The sequence below is a fragment of the Cyprinus carpio genome, chromosome A3, assembly GCF_018340385.1.
Source record: "Cyprinus carpio isolate SPL01 chromosome A3, ASM1834038v1, whole genome shotgun sequence".
Lineage (NCBI taxonomy): Eukaryota > Metazoa > Chordata > Actinopteri > Cypriniformes > Cyprinidae > Cyprinus > Cyprinus carpio.
In genome coordinates this window covers 13,519,369-13,537,943 of record NC_056574.1, presented here as the reverse complement: position 1 = coordinate 13,537,943, position 18,575 = coordinate 13,519,369, and the positions used below count along the sequence as shown (strand labels likewise).

Here is an 18,575-nt window from a genome sequence, read left to right as displayed (position 1 = left end):
CAATAGGAATCAACTTCACTCGGAAAAGGCGGGGCTTTTGTACTTGAACGTTCCCAACACGCTGGGAAAGTAGTTGTTTTGTCAAGAATAACAGAGTTTTTAACAATATTACAAGGATTTTCTCTGGGAAAGGAAAATGTCAACGCTTAGCGGAAAGGCAGACGTTTTATTTGTATGTATTTGTGTTTTTTAAAGTCTGTTCTGTGACCTTTAATAGAGTCTGTTCTCAGCTAACGTAACGTTAGTTGTGATTAGCTTGCTAACTCAAAGAATATGAGATACACCAATATACAAAAATATATTTTTTTAAGATTTGATTTACTAACTTCTGGTATTTATAACCTGTCAAACACGAACTGTGTTGTCGTGTCGTTTGCATTGATTGATATCATATTTAATAACAGACTGAATGGGTAACAGTAGTTAGCATATATGTTGTTAACTAACGTTATATATTTGAAATTAAATAACCATTTTAGGCGAGCAAATGTGATAGTGCTCGAAATATTTCTAGTTCCCTAACATGACTTCATCTTTTAGAGCTTGCATTCATCGTTGTAACCTACATATAGTTAATAGAGTCATGTGTATATTGCAGGAAGATGATGATTTGCCTTATGAAGAAGAAATTATCAGGAATCCGTATTCAGTCAAATGCTGGATGCGTTACATTGAGCACAAGCAAAATGCTCAGAAATCAGTGCTCAATATGATCTATGAAAGAGCATTAAAAGAGCTGCCTGGCAGGTATGTGCATGTCATCTTGTTTTCTCTTATAACGAAAGCCCTGTGCTTGAAACCTAAAATACATTTGCTTCTTTTTAAAAATGTATTTCTCAGTTACAAGTTGTGGTACAACTACCTGAGAGAGAGAAGGAAACAGGTGAAAGGCAAGTGTGTCACAGATCCAGCATACGAGGAGGTGAACAACTGTCATGAGAGAGCACTTGTGTTTATGCATAAGGTAAAGTTGAAGTTTCATGTAGTTTTATGTTTGTATAGCCGCAGTACTGTGTGACAACATCACTTGTGTGATTTGACGGTTGCCCATTTATAGCGGTGTGAATGTTTACTTTTTTCACCGCCTCCTCAGATGCCGAGGATATGGATCGACTACTGTCAGTTCATGGTATCTCAATGCAAAATTACACGGAGCCGACGGACGTTCGATAGGGCGTTAAGAGCGCTGCCCATTACCCAGCATCCTCGCATCTGGCCCCTGTATCTTCGCTTTGCTCATAACTTGCCTCTCCCAGAAACAGCTATTCGTGTTTACCGCCGGTACTTAAAGGTGAGGGTTGGAAGATAACCAAATACACACTTGATTGTCTATAGTTGACATTTCAAGCGTGTTAATTAATAAAGCTATCTATTCGCTTGCTTTTCCTCTGTCTTGCTTGTAGCTGTCTCCTGAGAATGCAGAGGAATACATTGATTACCTTCGTTCAGTTGGACGCCTGGATGAAGCTGCGATCCGGCTGGCAGCTGTGGTCAATGATGAAAACTTTGTTTCTAAAGAGGGAAAGTCCAATTATCAGGTTAGCAAATAACAGTTTTTAATTTTTATTTTTTTTACTGAGTTTGTCCACCTGTACATCTGGGGTGTAAATACACTATTGTTCACAATTTTGGGTTGATTACATTATTATTTTTTTTAAATAAAGTAGTCTCCTATTCTCACCATGGTTCCATTTATTTTATCAACAATAAAGTAAAAACAGAAATATTTTGAAATATAATAACAATCTAAAATAACTGTTTTCTATATAAATATATTTGAAATGTAATTTATTCCTGTGATGGTAAAGCAGTCATTACGCCAGTCTTCAGTGTCACATGATCCTACAGAAATCATTCTAATATGCTGATTTTGGGCTCAAGAAACTTTTCTGTTATCAACGTTGAACACAGTTCTGCTTAATATTTTTGAGGAAACCGTGATACATTTTTTCAGGATTCTTTGGTGTGAACAAAGTTCAGAAAACAGCATCTGTATGAAATTAAAAATCTTTTGTAACTTTGTCTTCACTGTCAGTTTTTATGAGTTTAATGCATCTTTGCTGAATATAAGTATTGATTTCTTAAAAAAAAAAGACCTCTTACTGACCCCTCACCCCTAAAACTTAAATCTTACTTACCCCAAACCTTTGAATAGTAGTGTGTTTGCTTTGACAAAGATTTATATTGATTATGGTTCTTCACTAGATGTGTAACGAAGATGCTGCAGTCTGAAATTGGTCACCATTTTATTGGGTTATCATGCTGAAGACAAAAATGTAGGTTGCAGATCTGGATTTGGTGGCTTATCATAGGTCAATAATTGTATTTTGGATTAGAAAAAATGAGTATCTAATACACTAGTCATTATTATATGAATTATAATTGCTAAAGTTCCTAATCAATTCAATGATTTGTCATTTTAAGACCAATGCAACAAAGTGGCTTTATGCCTCTAATGTCCATCTCAGCCTGTATCTCCATATAAGCATTAATTTAGTATTGTAAATTATATACATACCATGCAAAATGTACATATTTTTTCTTTTCAAATTCAATTACAGCTCTGGCACGAGCTCTGTGACCTCATCTCACAAAACCCGGACAAGGTGACCTCACTGAACGTGGGAGCGATTATCCGAGGAGGTCTCACTCGCTTTACTGACCAGCTTGGCAAACTCTGGTGTTCTCTGGCTGATTACTACATCCGCAGTGGACACTTTGAGAAGGTGAAACTGCAAGTATACAAAATCGAAGATTGCTCTGGATAAACTAAATTGACACTATTACCATTATTCTGCTTTTTCAAGGCTCGAGATGTATATGAGGAAGCCATCCTAACCGTAGTCACTGTGCGAGACTTCACCCAGGTTTTCGACAGCTATGCGCAGTTTGAGGAGAGCATGATCGCAGCCAAGATGGAGACCACGTCTGAGCTGGGACAAGATGAAGATGGTGAGAGATTTTTCCTTGGAAGAACTTGTAGCAAATAATCCTTGATGTTGGTCTTTCAGAAATCCTGATTTCTCCTCTCTAGGTGACATTGACTTGGAGTTGCGATTGGCCCGTTTTGAGTTGCTGATAACTCGACGGCCACTTTTACTGAACAGCGTGCTGCTGCGTCAGAACCCTCACAATGTTCACGAGTGGCACAAGAGAGTCAAACTCTATGAGGGCCAACCTCGACAGGTTGGAAACATCATTAACATCTTTAAATCGGTTGATATTTGTCTCAACATAACTGCTGTGTGTGATTTACAGATCTTATTCTGCTTTTTCCTGTAGATTATCAACACGTACACAGAAGCTGTGCAAACGATAGATCCTATGAAGGCCACGGGAAAACCTCACACTCTCTGGGTGTCCTTCGCCAGATTCTATGAGGATAATGAACAGCTGGATGATGTACGGCACTTCCTGTATACTTGCAACTTTGTAGATAATTTGTTGGTACATTCTTGTAAACAGATGGTTAACTATTTTGCTTGAACTTTGGCTCGGACTATCTTTGAGAAGGCCACAAAGGTGAACTACAAACAGGTGGATGATCTTGCTGCAGTGTGGTGTGAATATGGAGAGATGGAGCTGAGACATGAGAATTATGACCAAGCTTTGCGTATACTAAGGGTAAGAGACAGGAAACTACTACATTACCACTAGTGCTTTAGTGAAGCGCAGTCTTATTTTACTGTAATTGAGGTAGTATTATTATAGTTTTTATTAATATTTTTATATTTTACTTATTTAATATTTATATAGCTTTTTTTTGTCTTTATTTAATGTCTATACAGTTTTTATTTTTGATAATATCTTAAGCCCAGTTTCAAAGTTTGCTTTGTGTCATAGTTTACTGTATTTCATGCCAAAGGGATATAAATTGGAGATCATGTCATCCAACTTTTTCCAGATGTTGACAGTCTTTTTTTTAACAGAAAGCAACAGCAATTCCAGCCAGAAAAGCAGAGTATTTTGATTCATCAGAACCAGTGCAGAATCGAGTTTATAAGTCCTTGAAAGTGTGGTCCATGCTTGCAGACTTGGAAGAGAGTCTTGGCACATTCCAGGTATGTTGCTTTGTCGTTTCCTTTTCTCTGAGGGAATGTATTTATGTTCTTGCTGTTTTGTGTGTTAATGTTGCTGTTGCTTTTGTCAGTCCACAAAGGCAGTGTATGATCGCATCATTGATCTCCGGATTGCCACTCCTCAGATCATCATTAACTATGCCATGTTCCTTGAAGAACACAACTACTTTGAGGATAGTTTCAAGGTAAGGGAATTCAATATAACATTCTGTTTTAATCATTATTGTTTTGCTGTTTTCTTTTTTTACTTCTTTTCGATTTAACAAATCCATCTAATTATAAATAAATCTGGATTTAATTTTGATTGGGCATACGAGCGTGGCATTGCCCTCTTTAAGTGGCCTAATGTCCATGACATCTGGAACACGTACCTCACCAAGTTCATCGACCGTTACGGAGGCAAGAAGCTGGAGAGAGCACGCGATCTGTTTGAGCAAGCGCTGGATAGGTGTCCTGCTAAATATGCCAAAAGTAAAAATGCAGAAAACACAAAATGATATGATTAACTGCATTCACTTAAGATTAAGAGTAAACGTTTAAATCCTTTACTTGTAAGTGGTGCCTTAAAACCAGGTTCTGATTTAATTTGTGTTGTTTAACAGCAATCTACTTGCTGTATGCTAAGCTGGAAGAGGAGTACGGCCTGGCGCGACATGCCATGGCTGTGTATGAGAGAGCCACTGCAGCTGTAGAACCAGAGGAACAACATCAGATGTTCAACATCTACATCAAACGGGCAGCCGAGATTTATGGAGTCACTCACACAAGAGCCATCTATCAGAAAGCCATTGAGGTAAACCACTCAGCTGTCACTCATTTTAAATATATATCAGGCAGTGTATATGCTATAATGAGTTCATTTGGTTTGGTGCAGGTCCTGCCAGATGAGCACGCCAGAGACATGTGCCTGCGCTTTGCGGACATGGAAAGCAAACTTGGAGAGATTGACAGAGCAAGAGCTATCTACTCCTACTGCTCACAGATCTGTGATCCAAGGGTAAATCTTACAGTACCGCTCCATATTAATTTTGCTCATATTGTGTGTGTGATCCTGTATTTTGACTGATTAACATCTCTGGATCAGTTGACCGCTCATTTCTGGCAAACATGGAAGGAGTTTGAGATACGCCATGGTAATGAGGACACCATCCGCGAGATGCTGCGGATTAAACGCAGTGTGCAGGCCACATACAACACACAAGTCAACTTCATGTCCTCTCAGATGCTCAAGGCAACCATCAATGCTACTGGAACAGGTAAGAACAAAATTACTAAAACGTAGTAAAATTAAAAAAGAAAATATAAATATTAAAGCTAAATAAAAATATGCTAATAGTATATGAATGATACTGAAACTGGACTGGAGGATGGTGTAGAATCTGTTTGTTTGTAGACATACAATCTCTATTTGCATGTGAAATTTATTTTTAACACAGGTGAGAATGGTAAGCAAATAGGAGTTGGATTAATCCAGCAATTGAGGTTGTATAACAGCATATAAATTCATTGTATGGTTAATCTCTTTTTAATTGCTTGTGTGTTTTAGTGTCAGATCTTGCTCCTGGGCAGAGCGGAGTGGATGACATGAAGATGCTGGAGCAGAAGGCTCAACAGCTCGCTGCAGAGGCTGAGCAGGACAAACCCAAACCTAAAGATAAGATCCTCTTCGTCAGGTATGTACTGCGCCCTAGTCTGAGGCAGGCCACACCGAACAATCAGAGCATGCAGGTGGTGTGGCACCGGCTCAAAGACTTATTTAAAGGTTCTGCCCTTTTTGAAAATTAAGTTTCGATTGTATAACATCACTTGGCTTTTGTTTGGTTTGTGCAGGAGTGACACCTCTCGCAGTGAACTTGCTGAACTGGCCAAACAAGCTAACCCAGATGAGATTGACATTGATGATGAAGATGAGGATGCAGAGGATGGGGAACCAGATGGTTAGTTCAGATGGGACATGCTTGTTTTTTTTTTCTTCATCAGCATTGATGATTTCAGTGGTGTGTCTTTGAAAAGTTGCTTAACATTGGTAGTCTGATCATTTGCATTGTGTCATTGCAGAGGTGCAGTTGGAGCAGAAGTCTGTCCCTACTGCTGTCTTCGGAGGACTAAAGGATGACTAAATTTGCTGCAGTTTTACAGATGATCACAAAACAACCAGATTCAGTAACCATGAAACAGCAAAAGGAATTGCAACATGCTGATGTGAATTCATGTAAATGGCTTACTACATTTTAGCAGTACCAATTCAGACCACATGGTGTCACTCTTTACAGCATTTACATGCTTTCAATTTGTTTTTCATGACATTGGGTAGATACAATTTTGAAGCGCTTGAACTATTGTTTACCCCTCTCTACTGTATATTATAAGAACAATCAACATGCCTGATATCTGCAGATCATTTATTATCTGATTGCAATACTGTAAACTCTCTGAAGGCCCTGCCCATAATTGCATGGACACATGGGAGGAGCTTTTCAGATGTTTGTTTGTGCAAACATCTCAATGCTGTGGTTTGAGGAAAATACCAGTAAAAAAACAAACAAAAAAAAAAAAAACAGCACATTTGGTCAGTGTTGTCACTCTGCCACTTTAAACTTTCATTGTACATGTTACTTCAACTGAAAGTTTATTCTGTCTGTAATGGGATGGGGAGTCATTTTCGCAGTTTTCGAGTCTGTGTTTATATAAATAAGCATTTTATTTGCAGTACATTTTGAGTGCTGGTGTGCTGGAAAACCAAAGAATGAAGAAAAACAAATGCCCTGTTCCTCCCTAATTAGATTAAAATAGTTCTGTGAGTTAATCGTCTTACAAAGTTACAGCAGTGGTCTCTTTACCATCATGTGACCTGGACCTTCAGTGAAATCTGTCCTCTGTTAGGTTTATCCACAACTGAGCTGTGCTTCTGAATCATTTTCAGTTTGATAGTCACTAGTTTATGAGATGCCGTAGCCTAAAAACTTGTGTTATTTTATAAAATATCCACAACATCATGCTGATCAGTGTGTGAGGCTAAATAATAGGCTGTAACTTTGAAACAAAATGTACCTTTTCTTCTAAAACACGTGTAGAAATATAAAAAGTCTTACCAAAAACATAAGAAAACTGGTGCGGTTGACACTATAATCCGTTTAGCACTGTAATGCCCTGACGATTATATGTATTACGCTGTTTATAATGACTAATATTTCCCTTTCGCTCCCTTCTGAGCAAGTTCTACCTGTCCTGCACCTGTTTCCATGAGTTAAAGCGTCTTCCTACCTGCTGCTTGAGTTCACATTCTTTGCCCCGCCTCCTCAACCTTGTGTCCTAAATCCTGGCACCTGATTGGATGCCCGGCGGGATGATTGACAGGCGTATGGAGTACCTGGAAATCAGTCGTTTACGGAGCGTATCAGCCAGAGCGATGTGGACTCTGAAGCGGGGTCGAAAACAGTGAAACATCCCCGGGAATATCGTTGAATTTGTCGCTCCGATAGACTGAAACATAGCTCTACGGCCACCAGCTCTACTGTATGTATGAAGAGAAGATCTAGAGAGGAATTAATAGTAAATTTACATTATTTTTTTCGCCGGAACGCTACCCAAAACATCGGCCTTTCGCAATCCCAATGCTGTGGTTGCGTGAAAGAAAAGGATGACTGTTTGATTTGGTTTAATTCCTCACCGCATCGCCTTCCTCTCTTTTTCCCGGCCCGTCTGTTTTGGACCTGCTATGGTGGACTCGAATGCAATGAGGAAGACTTTTGTGGTCCCGGACATAAAGCCATTGGATCAGTACGACTTGACCAGAGCCAGAATCTGCGCCAGTGTCGGGTGGCTGCTGGCGAAATCTTACGGCAATGCAGGTATGCAGTGCTCCTGTGTCAAACTAGTGAGCTGCCTAGTTACCTAGATTGCATTTTCCCCCCTTCTGAGTCAGCTTAACTTTTGGGCATCATCATAACCCGAAACAGTCTAATACATTTTTATTTTCCTCTCGAATCATGTGCTGTTCTCTCTCTCACCTGTCTGCTTTGAGGCCAGCTTTTGCTCATTGTTCAGAGACTGCGGAGGAAAGCATGTGTGAAGGTGAACCGCGTGTAAACTCAGTGTTTTTCACAACACAAAGACCACACGAGAGGTGCAAAGCTGCTGGTTGTGATCCAGCTGTGTCTTGCTACGATATGCATTCAGTCTGGCAGTCTCGAATTATTTCTTTAATTAATTAGTAGTCTGATACAAGGTCTAAAAGTGTGCTTTCCACCTATTTGGCACTGATAACACGTGCATAATTATGATAAAATGTTTGCATACTGTAGGCTTAAAAGGACAAATCAGTCAGATTCGTATATAACTATAAAAATGATAGGGTATATGAATAGATCATTTAAAATAAAGTAAATTCTTAAATAAAAATGAACTATGCCTTAATATGAGAGAGGATAAAACGTGTCCTTGTTTGCCAGTGATAATTTTCCATGAGGGTTTAATCGCGCGTGCTTAATCCTTGCAGTAGACTCGTTGTTGTCTGGGAATTGTGATATGATGGGTAGAAATGTAGTAGGTTTGACCTGAATTTGAGTGTGTGTATTTTGTGAGCGCGTGCTCTGAAAGCACCTATGCGTCATGACGCTTGTACACACCCTCTCTCACTACCCCTTTTGTTAATACACCCCCAAGAGCACTTACAAAGATGAAAGTCTTGGTTTCTGACAGAGCAGACGATTGATGATTGCTAAAACGCTTAATAGTGTGTTTAACTATTTACTGAAGAAATATTAATTATATATGTACTGATGGTCTGTGTGCATGGATAGTTGACATGACGTCAAGCGGGGACAGCAGTGTCCTGCAGTGTGACGTCATATATAGACATCACTTCCACTGCTGCTTAATCACAGCATATTAAAATAGTTTTGTATGTTGTTGTTTTGTATGAGAAATTTAAAATTAGGCCATGATTAAATATGCACTAATTTAAATACATTTCCAGAACAGAAATCTGAACATTGAACAAAGCCAGGTTCAGAATTCATATATTGAACAAGGTTTCTGCTGTGGGTATTTTGAATTGGTCACTTCATAAATCAGAAAAAAAAACAAACACCTCTGAATGCAGATTAATAAAATAGAACTGTAATGTTTGGTGTATTTAAAGGGATAGTTCACATTCAGTTGCTGGTCCCCATTGACTTCCATAGTATGGAAAAAAAAAAAAAAAAAAACTATGCAAGTCAATGGGGACCAGCAACTGAAGGTGAACTATACCTTAAAGTGTTGCTGAAGTGGAGATTTCTGACTTCCTTTGAGAAAACAGCCTTCAAAGATATGCATTATAATTAAAACCTACAGGTGCAAATAGATAAAGTGCAATAAAATAAACACTTAAATGTGTATTTTGGATGTCTTCTTTCCACTAATCAGAATGAAGATATGTAAAGGAAGCAAAATAGACCAAAATCTCAAAATTGACCAGTGCATGAAAAAACAAAACCCAATGGCCTGTAGTGTCTTGCCATTAAAAGAAATGACCAGTCCCACTTTCTAAAATATGCATTTTCCTTTTAAACATTCAAAAAGATTAAAAAAATGTCCATGTTATTTGTCAACTCGATTTATTTCCCACTGTGACCATGCAGCCTTACATACTCTGTTGCCCTTTTTGTCTTTTGCACTTGTAGTTAACATCTGTATTGGTTATCGGGTTTTAAAACCTGATGAGAATATTTTTAAATTAGGCCTAGCTGATGCATCACTCGATTCATTCGCACAGTGTGTAACCTCAGTGTTCCCCTCACAGTCAGATGAGAAGGATCTCTGTGTATGGTGAGGTGCTCTGTGCTCAACGACAGCTCACTGGCCTGTGAATTGAACCTCACAAGTAAAAGATTTGTTTTTCTTTTTGGGTGCAGCAGTTCAGGGTAGTTTGCGGGTTCTTGGGTTGTTTTTAAAAAAGCCCCATTGTGTTCACCTAATGAGCCACTGTTAATTCAGATCTTACGTCTGCATTCCTGTGTTTGCTTTACTCCTTGATCCTGTTTAGAGTCGTCGTGAGCAAGTACACTGACTGCAGGCCTGGATTTAACGGTTCTCCTTAATCATAACGTTAAACTCCGAAACAGGTGGCAATTTAGTAGATAATTAAAGATGTTTTGTGTTTGCATGAGCAATGTAATCTTGTCTGTAATTTTCAGCTACAAACAAGAATTTCGACAATGCAATGGCGTGACTTCTATGATTTATTAATGTTCTTCTGGAACATGAAGGTTATGGCATCAAGGGAAGTCACAAATAACAGTGTATCATAACAGAACGTAAGCTATATTTGTGTTAGATATTTCTGTCATAGAATGCATTGCTTAGTGCAAAAATGGCTGAGGCAAGATTAAATAAACTTGTTTTAATATTGAAAAGTATTGCTTAAAGAGTTCAGTGTAATTAAAAATGTATTTTTGTTTCTAATATTTGTGTGAAGTATAGTATCACACCATTAGCTTAGCATTAGCAACATAGCATTAGAACAGTAGAATTCCTAGTGGAAAAACTACATTACCCATGATTCTGCAAAGAAATCTACACCAATCAGAGAATTGTGACAAGCAAAAGAACACTTTAGTGGCCACACACTCCCATGAAGCACTGTGCATATTTGCAATAAATGTATAATGCATTATTTCTGTATATATAATTAACATCTGTCAATAAATAGTTTTGTATTATATTTTTTTAATTTGATCATCATTTGCAGTGCTTCATGGGATTGTAGTTCTTTCCCTCTTTAAGCTGTTAAGTACACAGTTTTGTCCCTTTTATCTTTTTGACGGATTTTCAAATAAATTTTGTCATTTTTTGCTTCAAATCAATGTTTGTAATGTTGTGATACACCTCGTAACTGGTTGGTTTGGGTTACAATTTGTAAGTCCTTAAGACTTTTTCAAAAATGCTCCTATAAGCAATGCACTATATTGCTGTTTGGATGGTGTGTGGAGTTTTTGCAATCTCTGTAACTTTTGAGATTTCATGATGGGCATGATGCTGCCTTATTAGGGAGCTTTCTATGAAAGAAACAAGCAGTGAGACAGCTCTCTAGTTTTTGAGCAGAGCTAATGTTTCAGTCACAATATGATCACGCTTAATAAGTTAAATATAGAAACATCTTAAACTCTACAGGCATTGAGCTTCTAGATTTTCTCACAAAATGTTCCTTTGGTTGCAGATTATCCGCCACACATAGAATCTGCCCTGAGTGTGCATCTCCTTAATTCACCTGGTTGATGTGTAATTAAGTTGTGAATGCCAGTATGTGGCACTTCTGTGTTTGTATTCACTCCCTGCATCAAAAGCAGACCTGTGTGACCACGCCCTCTGGTCAAAGTCACCCGTTCTGGCACACAGAGCCGAGCCAGAGAGAAATCTCACCAGATTAAAGAGGCTTGGCTGTATTTCAGCATTGATACATGACTGTGTGTGTGTGACTTTAGAGCTCTGATCCAGCGCTGCACTTGTTTCCCTGCTTGAACCCGATGACATCATCACTTTGACCGCGAGTCTGAGATGTAGCCTTCAGATTCATGTCAGAGCCCTGGCCCCCGCTGAGCTGTAACCCACTTTTTTAAGGCATGCTGCGCTGCTAATTGCTACCTGTGTTATCAGTAAGGTTTACTATTTACTTTTTTACCCTGCTTTACTCTGGATGAACTTGGCTCAATAAAGAGCTATCACTGAAACACTGTCCTACATGCAGGAGCTTTGAGTTCAATTACAGCCTGAATGCAAAGGATGAGATTCAGCCGAGGCATGTTTGACTATTATTGTAGCTTTTACTTTGGGGTTGAGAATTTTTCAAAACCCCTAACATAGTAAGGTTTTTTGCAAGTATTTGTGCTATGAATGTGAAGGATAAAATAGCCAGAAATTCACCTTACCTTAAAAAAAAAAAAACCTGCACTCTAATAATGAAAATAGAAAGACTGAATGTAAGATGAAAACCACTACTTGAATGAAAAAGGGGCAAATGTTTGACTTTTTAATGTATAGTGAGAAAGATTACATGTGACTGAAACATTTGCTGCGTTTTCATTGAAGTAGTGGTTTTTATCTTATCTTTTTCATTAGGGTACATGTACATTACCACAGTGTACTAAAAACCGAGTTTTTCTTTGCATTTTCAAAAGGTTTTGCATACACATGACAACGTTGTCAAAGCGATCCCTGTTCACGCAGATCTGCAGAAAGACTTAAAACACCGTATTCAATTCAGTTCAATTCAAATTTATTTGTGTAGTGCTTTTCACAATACACATTTTCAAAGCAGCTTTACAGAAAATTCATGTGTCTACATTGCAATTTAACGTGATCTATTATCAGAAGTGAATGTGTCCAAGTAATATTCATTTCACAAATAAATAGTGCAAGATAATAGAATCATACAGAATCAGAAACAGAAAGAGCTTTATTGCCAAGTATGCTTGGGCATACAAGGAATTTGTTTGTGACATAAGCTTCCAGTACACAGTCAACAACAACAACAAAGACAAAAAATATACACATATGTAAATATAAATAGACAAATATTGAAAAATAAATAAAAAAATAAATACAGTTAGTTAACATGAATTAATTTTATACAGAAGCTCATTAAAGCAATTATTACAAGTGTGATCATAATGATTACAGTATAGAGAAGTTTTGGCAGTTGTGCATGTCGATTTAGGTTGGCGTGATCTAGGGTCCTTGCAGGCGTCAGCATCATCTCTCCAATTCATGCCAGGCCAGTAGCTGGCGATGTCACTTTGTAAAGAAAGACAGAAATGGTATCGTTTTCAAAAACTTGCACTTTGAAACACTCTTTCAAAAGTTAGCATTTTCAGGCCCCCTAAACACCATTGTTGTGTAAATGATTGGCCAAAACACTTAAGTTTTCTATTTTTAGCTGAAAGTGGTGTTGTGTAAATTCCCTCTTAGAGTGTGCGGGTTTCTTTTTTAATATTTGTCAACATGAATGATAATTCAAACCATGTCGCGTCCTTAATGTATTATTTACTTAAGTATTATGTATTATATACTAAGCTATTATTATGGGTTAAATACCTGTTACTATAGTTGTAATTATTATAATTTTTGTAGTAAATAAAAAAAAGTGCTGCTGGGGTGATACCTTTTAAAAAGATACTAATATGTACCATTTAGGTATTGATATGTACCTTTAAGGTAATAATATGCACATTTTAGATGTAAATTAAGTACAAAGGTGTACCTTTTGAAAGGGTATCACTCCAGTTTTTGTACCTTTTATTTTCTGAGAGTGTACTAACTATTGAAATTTACCCGTGTACAAATAAATAGTAACTACACGTACTCTACACTTTAGCAGCTGTGTGGCAGTGCCCTGGCAGTGAATTTTGCATGGTTAGGTGGTACTAATATTGTCTACAGAAAATGTAAAAATCTAATTTGATTTTCATACTGTAAGCCACAGCTTCAATCTGGATGAATTTGGCCTCAAACCTTGGAGCTCTGTCCTAGTTGTAAAAGCTTTCAGTTCAACACAACTGATAAAATAAGCTGATAGTGATTTCAAGCCAGGCTTTTAGTAAGATAAACCTACAGCTGTGCAAGACATTGATGCTAGTACATCTATTCATGTAACAAAGTTTTACGCACATCAGCAAAAAATAAAAAAATAACAGAACTGATGCAACACGTATCTTTAACACTATGAAATCAAACTCCCTTCTCAGATGGCAGAATCTTTCTTATCTCCCTCAATAACTGTAATGAAGAATGATACATTTTCACTGATAAAGTGTTAAAATGTTCTTTATCCATATGCTTGTTCCTCTCTAATGGTCCTATGAGCATTTGCCTGTATTAGTCATGCTGGAATCATCAGTGTGTCACAGCAGTGACTCAACAGGTGAGCTGGCTCAGAACGGCTGTGGCCTTTGTTTTTTATCATGTTGTTTGGGTAATTACTTGAAGAACACACCCTTAAAATCTGAATTGTCCTTAATGAATGATAAGATTAGAATGAGAGTCCAGTGGCATTGCCTTGTCTTTTTAACCAGTGAAGTTTGGACACAAAGTGGGCACTTGCATTTTCTTTTTGGTTTGCTGACTCAGCATTCTGTGTTAGTGTTTATTATAGATATGAAGAACGGTTTGTTTGTAGGCATAGGGCTTTGTACAGATGCTGGTCAAAACACAACCACGCCCTTCAAAGAAAGAAGTTCATTTGGAAAAGTGTTTTTCCTCTTGTTTTTTGTTTTTGTTTTTTTTGTTCAGAACCATTAACCTGACTGAAAGAAACTGTACATCTGGTAAAAGATTAAAAGCCAGTTTGTAGACGACTTTACTGAAGTTTGCCATGCTTGATGTTTTACTAAATTAATAATTAATTCAGTGTATGCTTTTTAAAATCTACAAATCATTAAGAAGTTTGGATGTCGGTATGATTTCTTATGCTCATCAGGGTTGCATTTATTTGATCAAAAATAAAAATAAAAATATTAGAGAAAAATGTAAGATAGATTGTGTATTTTAGGGAAAATATTTTGTTCTTGCATTGTTTTATGAGCTAATTAATTGGAAAAACTAAATCGAATATTTGTATGTTTTAAAAAGTAAAAGTAAACCGCCAAAAATCTAAAGGGTGATCTAAAATAGTTATAGAGAAAAATTATATATATATATATATATATATATATATATATATATATATATATATATAATACATATATATATATATATATATATATATATATATATATATATATATATATATATATGATATATAATATATATATACACACACACACACATATATATATATATATATATATATATATATATATATATATATATATAATATATATATATATATATATATATATATATAAATAATATTTATGTATGGTATATTAGGGGTGCACGATAAATATCGGGCGATAATTAATGCGCATCTCGTCAGTAAAGCCGGTTTTCTAATCAGTGGTAAATTCCATTAGGTGCGTGATTTCACATAGAGCAGCTGTTACTACACAGAGCCGTTATTAACTGTAAAGCTGCGCAAATCCACACTGATAATGAAGGACGAGATGCGCATTAATTATCGGCCGATATTTATCGTGCACCCCTAATGTATATATGTTCTTATTTGTAATGTATCTGGTTATTGCATTATTATCAGTGCATATATTTTTCATTTTTTTGTCAAGGACATAACAATTTTGTTAAATGGATTATTCCCAACTCGAGAGGCTAGTGGACCAGAGCATGATGGTCATAAGACATCTGTGTGGTCCTCCGATTGTGCCTGCTGGCCTTTAATTAAAACAAAACTGGACTTTAATGCTCAGTGTTCCCATGACAACCCTCTTCAAATCTGAGGCTGACCCTTCTCTGTAGTGTAAATGTAGTGCAGCTATTCAGTTTTCTTTTGGAAACTTGAAACAGCGCTCCTAACGGTGTAATGTTCTTTTGTTGGCTTTAGCTGTCTGTGTTTGGAGACATGCTGTGATGTGACAGGCGTGTAAAGCTCAGCTGACCGCATGAACTGTGGGTGTGGGGATGCTGCATCCTATTTGCTGTTGTCTCCTACAGACTTACGTACAATCTTATTTGCTTTTGGAGTCCTGCTCAGCTGACTCGAGTCAATCCATTTTAATGATCATCTACTTAAGTTTATTGAATTCACGTATCTGTTCACTCCTGCCATTGAGCCAGACCTCCTGAGTCTCTTAACCTTTCACCTCTTCATTGACTGAAATTGGTGCATGTGTGAGAGAGAACAAAAGCAAATCTGACAGTGTGTTTGTCAAGGAAGAACAGAGTGATATGGGTAACGTTTACACATTTGGAGTTGGTGTTTGCTGTCATAATAGTGTCTAGGTTGTCATCTAATATGCTCCTTATTGAGTATTTACCTCTCTTTCCTTGTTGATTCCCTTTCTTCCACTTCTTAAATGTGACAATGCTCATCGAAACAGTGTGTTTGTAGACTCAAAAGTAGAGGTAGCAATATTACTAACTTAACTGAATTTGCTAGCTCATTCATTCAAAATAGTGTGCTTTTTCTAGTAAGAAGCTAACAAAAGATTTTTTTGTCCACACTGAATGTGAAAATGCTGCATCACGTGACACAATTACAGCCAGTCAGAACATACAGAAAAATCTGCATTAAATATGTAGTTGTAGTTTTGACCAATGATATTTCACTGGGCAGAGCTACCATGACTGATGCAGCAGAAAATCATACGGTCACAAAAACTTTTTTAAATTGATCATAATTGGCAGTAAAAACATTTATAATGTTGCAAAGGATTTATATTTAAATGGTGTTCGTTTGAACCTTCTATTCGTAAAGAATGTATCTGAGTTTCAGCAAAAAATAATAAGCATTGCTAAGAAGAAGAAATGTTCCGTGAGCAGCAGATCAGCATATTAGAATGATTTCTGAAGGATCTCGTGACATTATTGTCATGTGATCATGTGACACTATTGACGTGTCAATACGCAGTAATATTTTACAATATTGCTATTTTTACTGCATTTTTAGTCAGATAAATGCAGCCTTAGTTGAGCATAAGAGATGACTTTCAGAAACATAAAGAAATCTTACAGACCTCAAAAACGTTTGTAGTGTGTTATATTATTTAATGCTTAGCATTACAACTGAGCTAGCTTTGAGAATAATTGGCTGCTTAGCATTACAACTGAGCTAGCTTTGAGAATAATTGGCTACTGTACCCTTCAACATCACCTCCTTTGGGTTGTTTATTTTAAAACTTTAGCAAAATATGATATTCATCTAACTACTTTTTCTGACTATAAATTGTGAGTAGCCTGTAATAAGAGGAGCTGTAGTTCCAAGCAAACTTCCCAGCACTGGTGTGTGTGGGTGGGTGGGTGGTTGGGGCGGGTGCGTGTGTGTGTGTGTGTGTGTGTGTGTGTGCATGCACGTATCCAGTGCTTGTCCCACTAAATTCTGCCCTAGTTTAGCGTCACCCTCTCTATTTTCAGGTATTGCTCTCCCATCTTTTCTCTGAAGGTGCAGTACAGAGCAGTCATTCATTCACAGGGAAATGAAGCCTCTATCAGCCACCCTCATCTCGCATCACTGCGGCTTTTGCATCCTGCTTTGCATTCTGGGTTTGAGCTTTATGTGTCACCCAGTTGGTGGGCAATGTATTGTTTCCCCCTTTATTTTACAAATGATCATTGTTTATTTTTTGGCTTGCTGTTTGTTTCAAATATATTCATTATGTCCTTATAATCTTTTATCAACATGTCACAGAAATCTTACTCCGTCCTGTTCTGCTGATGTCACATAGGCCACATTGGCTTTTGCGCTGGGCAGTTACAGGAGCTAGCCACCAGGGTGGTCCACCGAGGACAAAATTTATACTCTATAATGGAGTGCCCACTTTTCATAATCTAATCAATTTTTATTGAATAAAATGAAGACCTGTTTTATTTTATTTTTCTCCTCCTCCCCATTGAATCCAGTTTCACTCAGAAATACACTACCATTCAGAAGTTTGTAGTTTTTAAGATTTTTTTTTTTTGAAAGAAGTCTCCTATGCTCACCAAGGCTGCATATACAGGAAAATCAATCTGTTTTCAATTTGAACAGATTTTAAACTGTAGTTTATTCCTGTGATGCAAAGCTGAACTTTCAGCATCATTATTCCAGTCTCCACTGTAACAAGATCCTTTACAAATCATTCTAATATATAATATATAATATATAATTAATGTTGAAAACAGTTGAGCTGCTGTAATTTTTTTGTGGAAACATTCATTTTGTTTCAGGATTTTTTGATAAGAATGTCCAAAAGAACAACATTTATTTGAACTAGACCGTTTTTGTAACATTATAAATGTCTTTATTTGTCTCAATTTAATGCATCCTTGCTGAATACAAGTATTATGTTTTTAATTCATTTTAATTAATTTTTTCTTTCAAAAAAATAAAAAAAGTACTGACCCAAACTTTTGAACTGTAGTGTATGTTATATTATGGAGGTAAAATGCTTCATGTTGAATTCAAGAACACAATGAATTGGTGTTCCTGGTGTCTTGAACCTTTGTGTACAGGTGCACAGTTACATGATTCATAGCATAAATGTTCTTTGTGAGTGATCAGGTAGTTATCGTCAAGTTTACTGATCGTACACACAGATTGAAATGCAAGATCAAATGCAAATAACATGTACACTGGTATCGCTGATTTGAGCTCCTATCAGAAGCATTTTATCCTAGAACAAGTCCCATGGCTTCTGGCTGCTTGTTAAACATGGATGTGGCAGAGAAGTGCCGTTCTCGTTGTGGATTCATGATCAGCCCTGAATGTGGCAGAACCAGTTCATGGTGGGCGTGTGAGGTGTATGTTTCACAAGGTTTTGTGTTTATTTGGTGCTTGTTTATAGAAACCGTCTCACACCAGCCCAGGAGCTGTCTCTCTTTGTCTGTCCTTTCACAGGTGTAGGCTTGAGAAAGCATGACTGTGTA

At 37.1% G+C, this 18,575-nt stretch overlaps 2 protein-coding genes across 2 annotated transcripts in view; both read left to right on the top strand.

Annotated features, from left to right (window-relative positions):
• The first annotated feature begins 15 nt into the window (after positions 1–15).
• Positions 16–6,639, top strand: LOC109090216 (pre-mRNA-splicing factor SYF1-like). Its single transcript, XM_042719234.1, has 19 exons — positions 16–172; positions 599–747; positions 841–964; positions 1,094–1,291; positions 1,404–1,538; positions 2,562–2,726; positions 2,808–2,952; positions 3,035–3,186; positions 3,283–3,402; positions 3,493–3,624; positions 3,930–4,061; positions 4,151–4,264; positions 4,388–4,550; positions 4,682–4,872; positions 4,954–5,076; positions 5,164–5,335; positions 5,626–5,752; positions 5,910–6,016; positions 6,138–6,639. The coding sequence occupies exons 1-19, from the start codon at positions 137–139 to the stop codon at positions 6,197–6,199; spliced, it is 2,547 nt and encodes an 848-aa protein (XP_042575168.1). The 5' UTR covers positions 16–136; the 3' UTR covers positions 6,200–6,639.
• Positions 6,640–7,200: 561 nt separating this feature from the next.
• LOC109093251 (calmodulin-regulated spectrin-associated protein 3-like) overlaps positions 7,201–18,575 on the top strand; it is a 36,548-nt gene continuing 25,173 nt past the window's right edge. The window contains 1 exon segment of the mRNA XM_042719218.1: positions 7,201–7,930. Within this exon segment, the coding sequence (XP_042575152.1) occupies positions 7,798–7,930 (133 nt within the window). The 5' untranslated portion in view covers positions 7,201–7,797.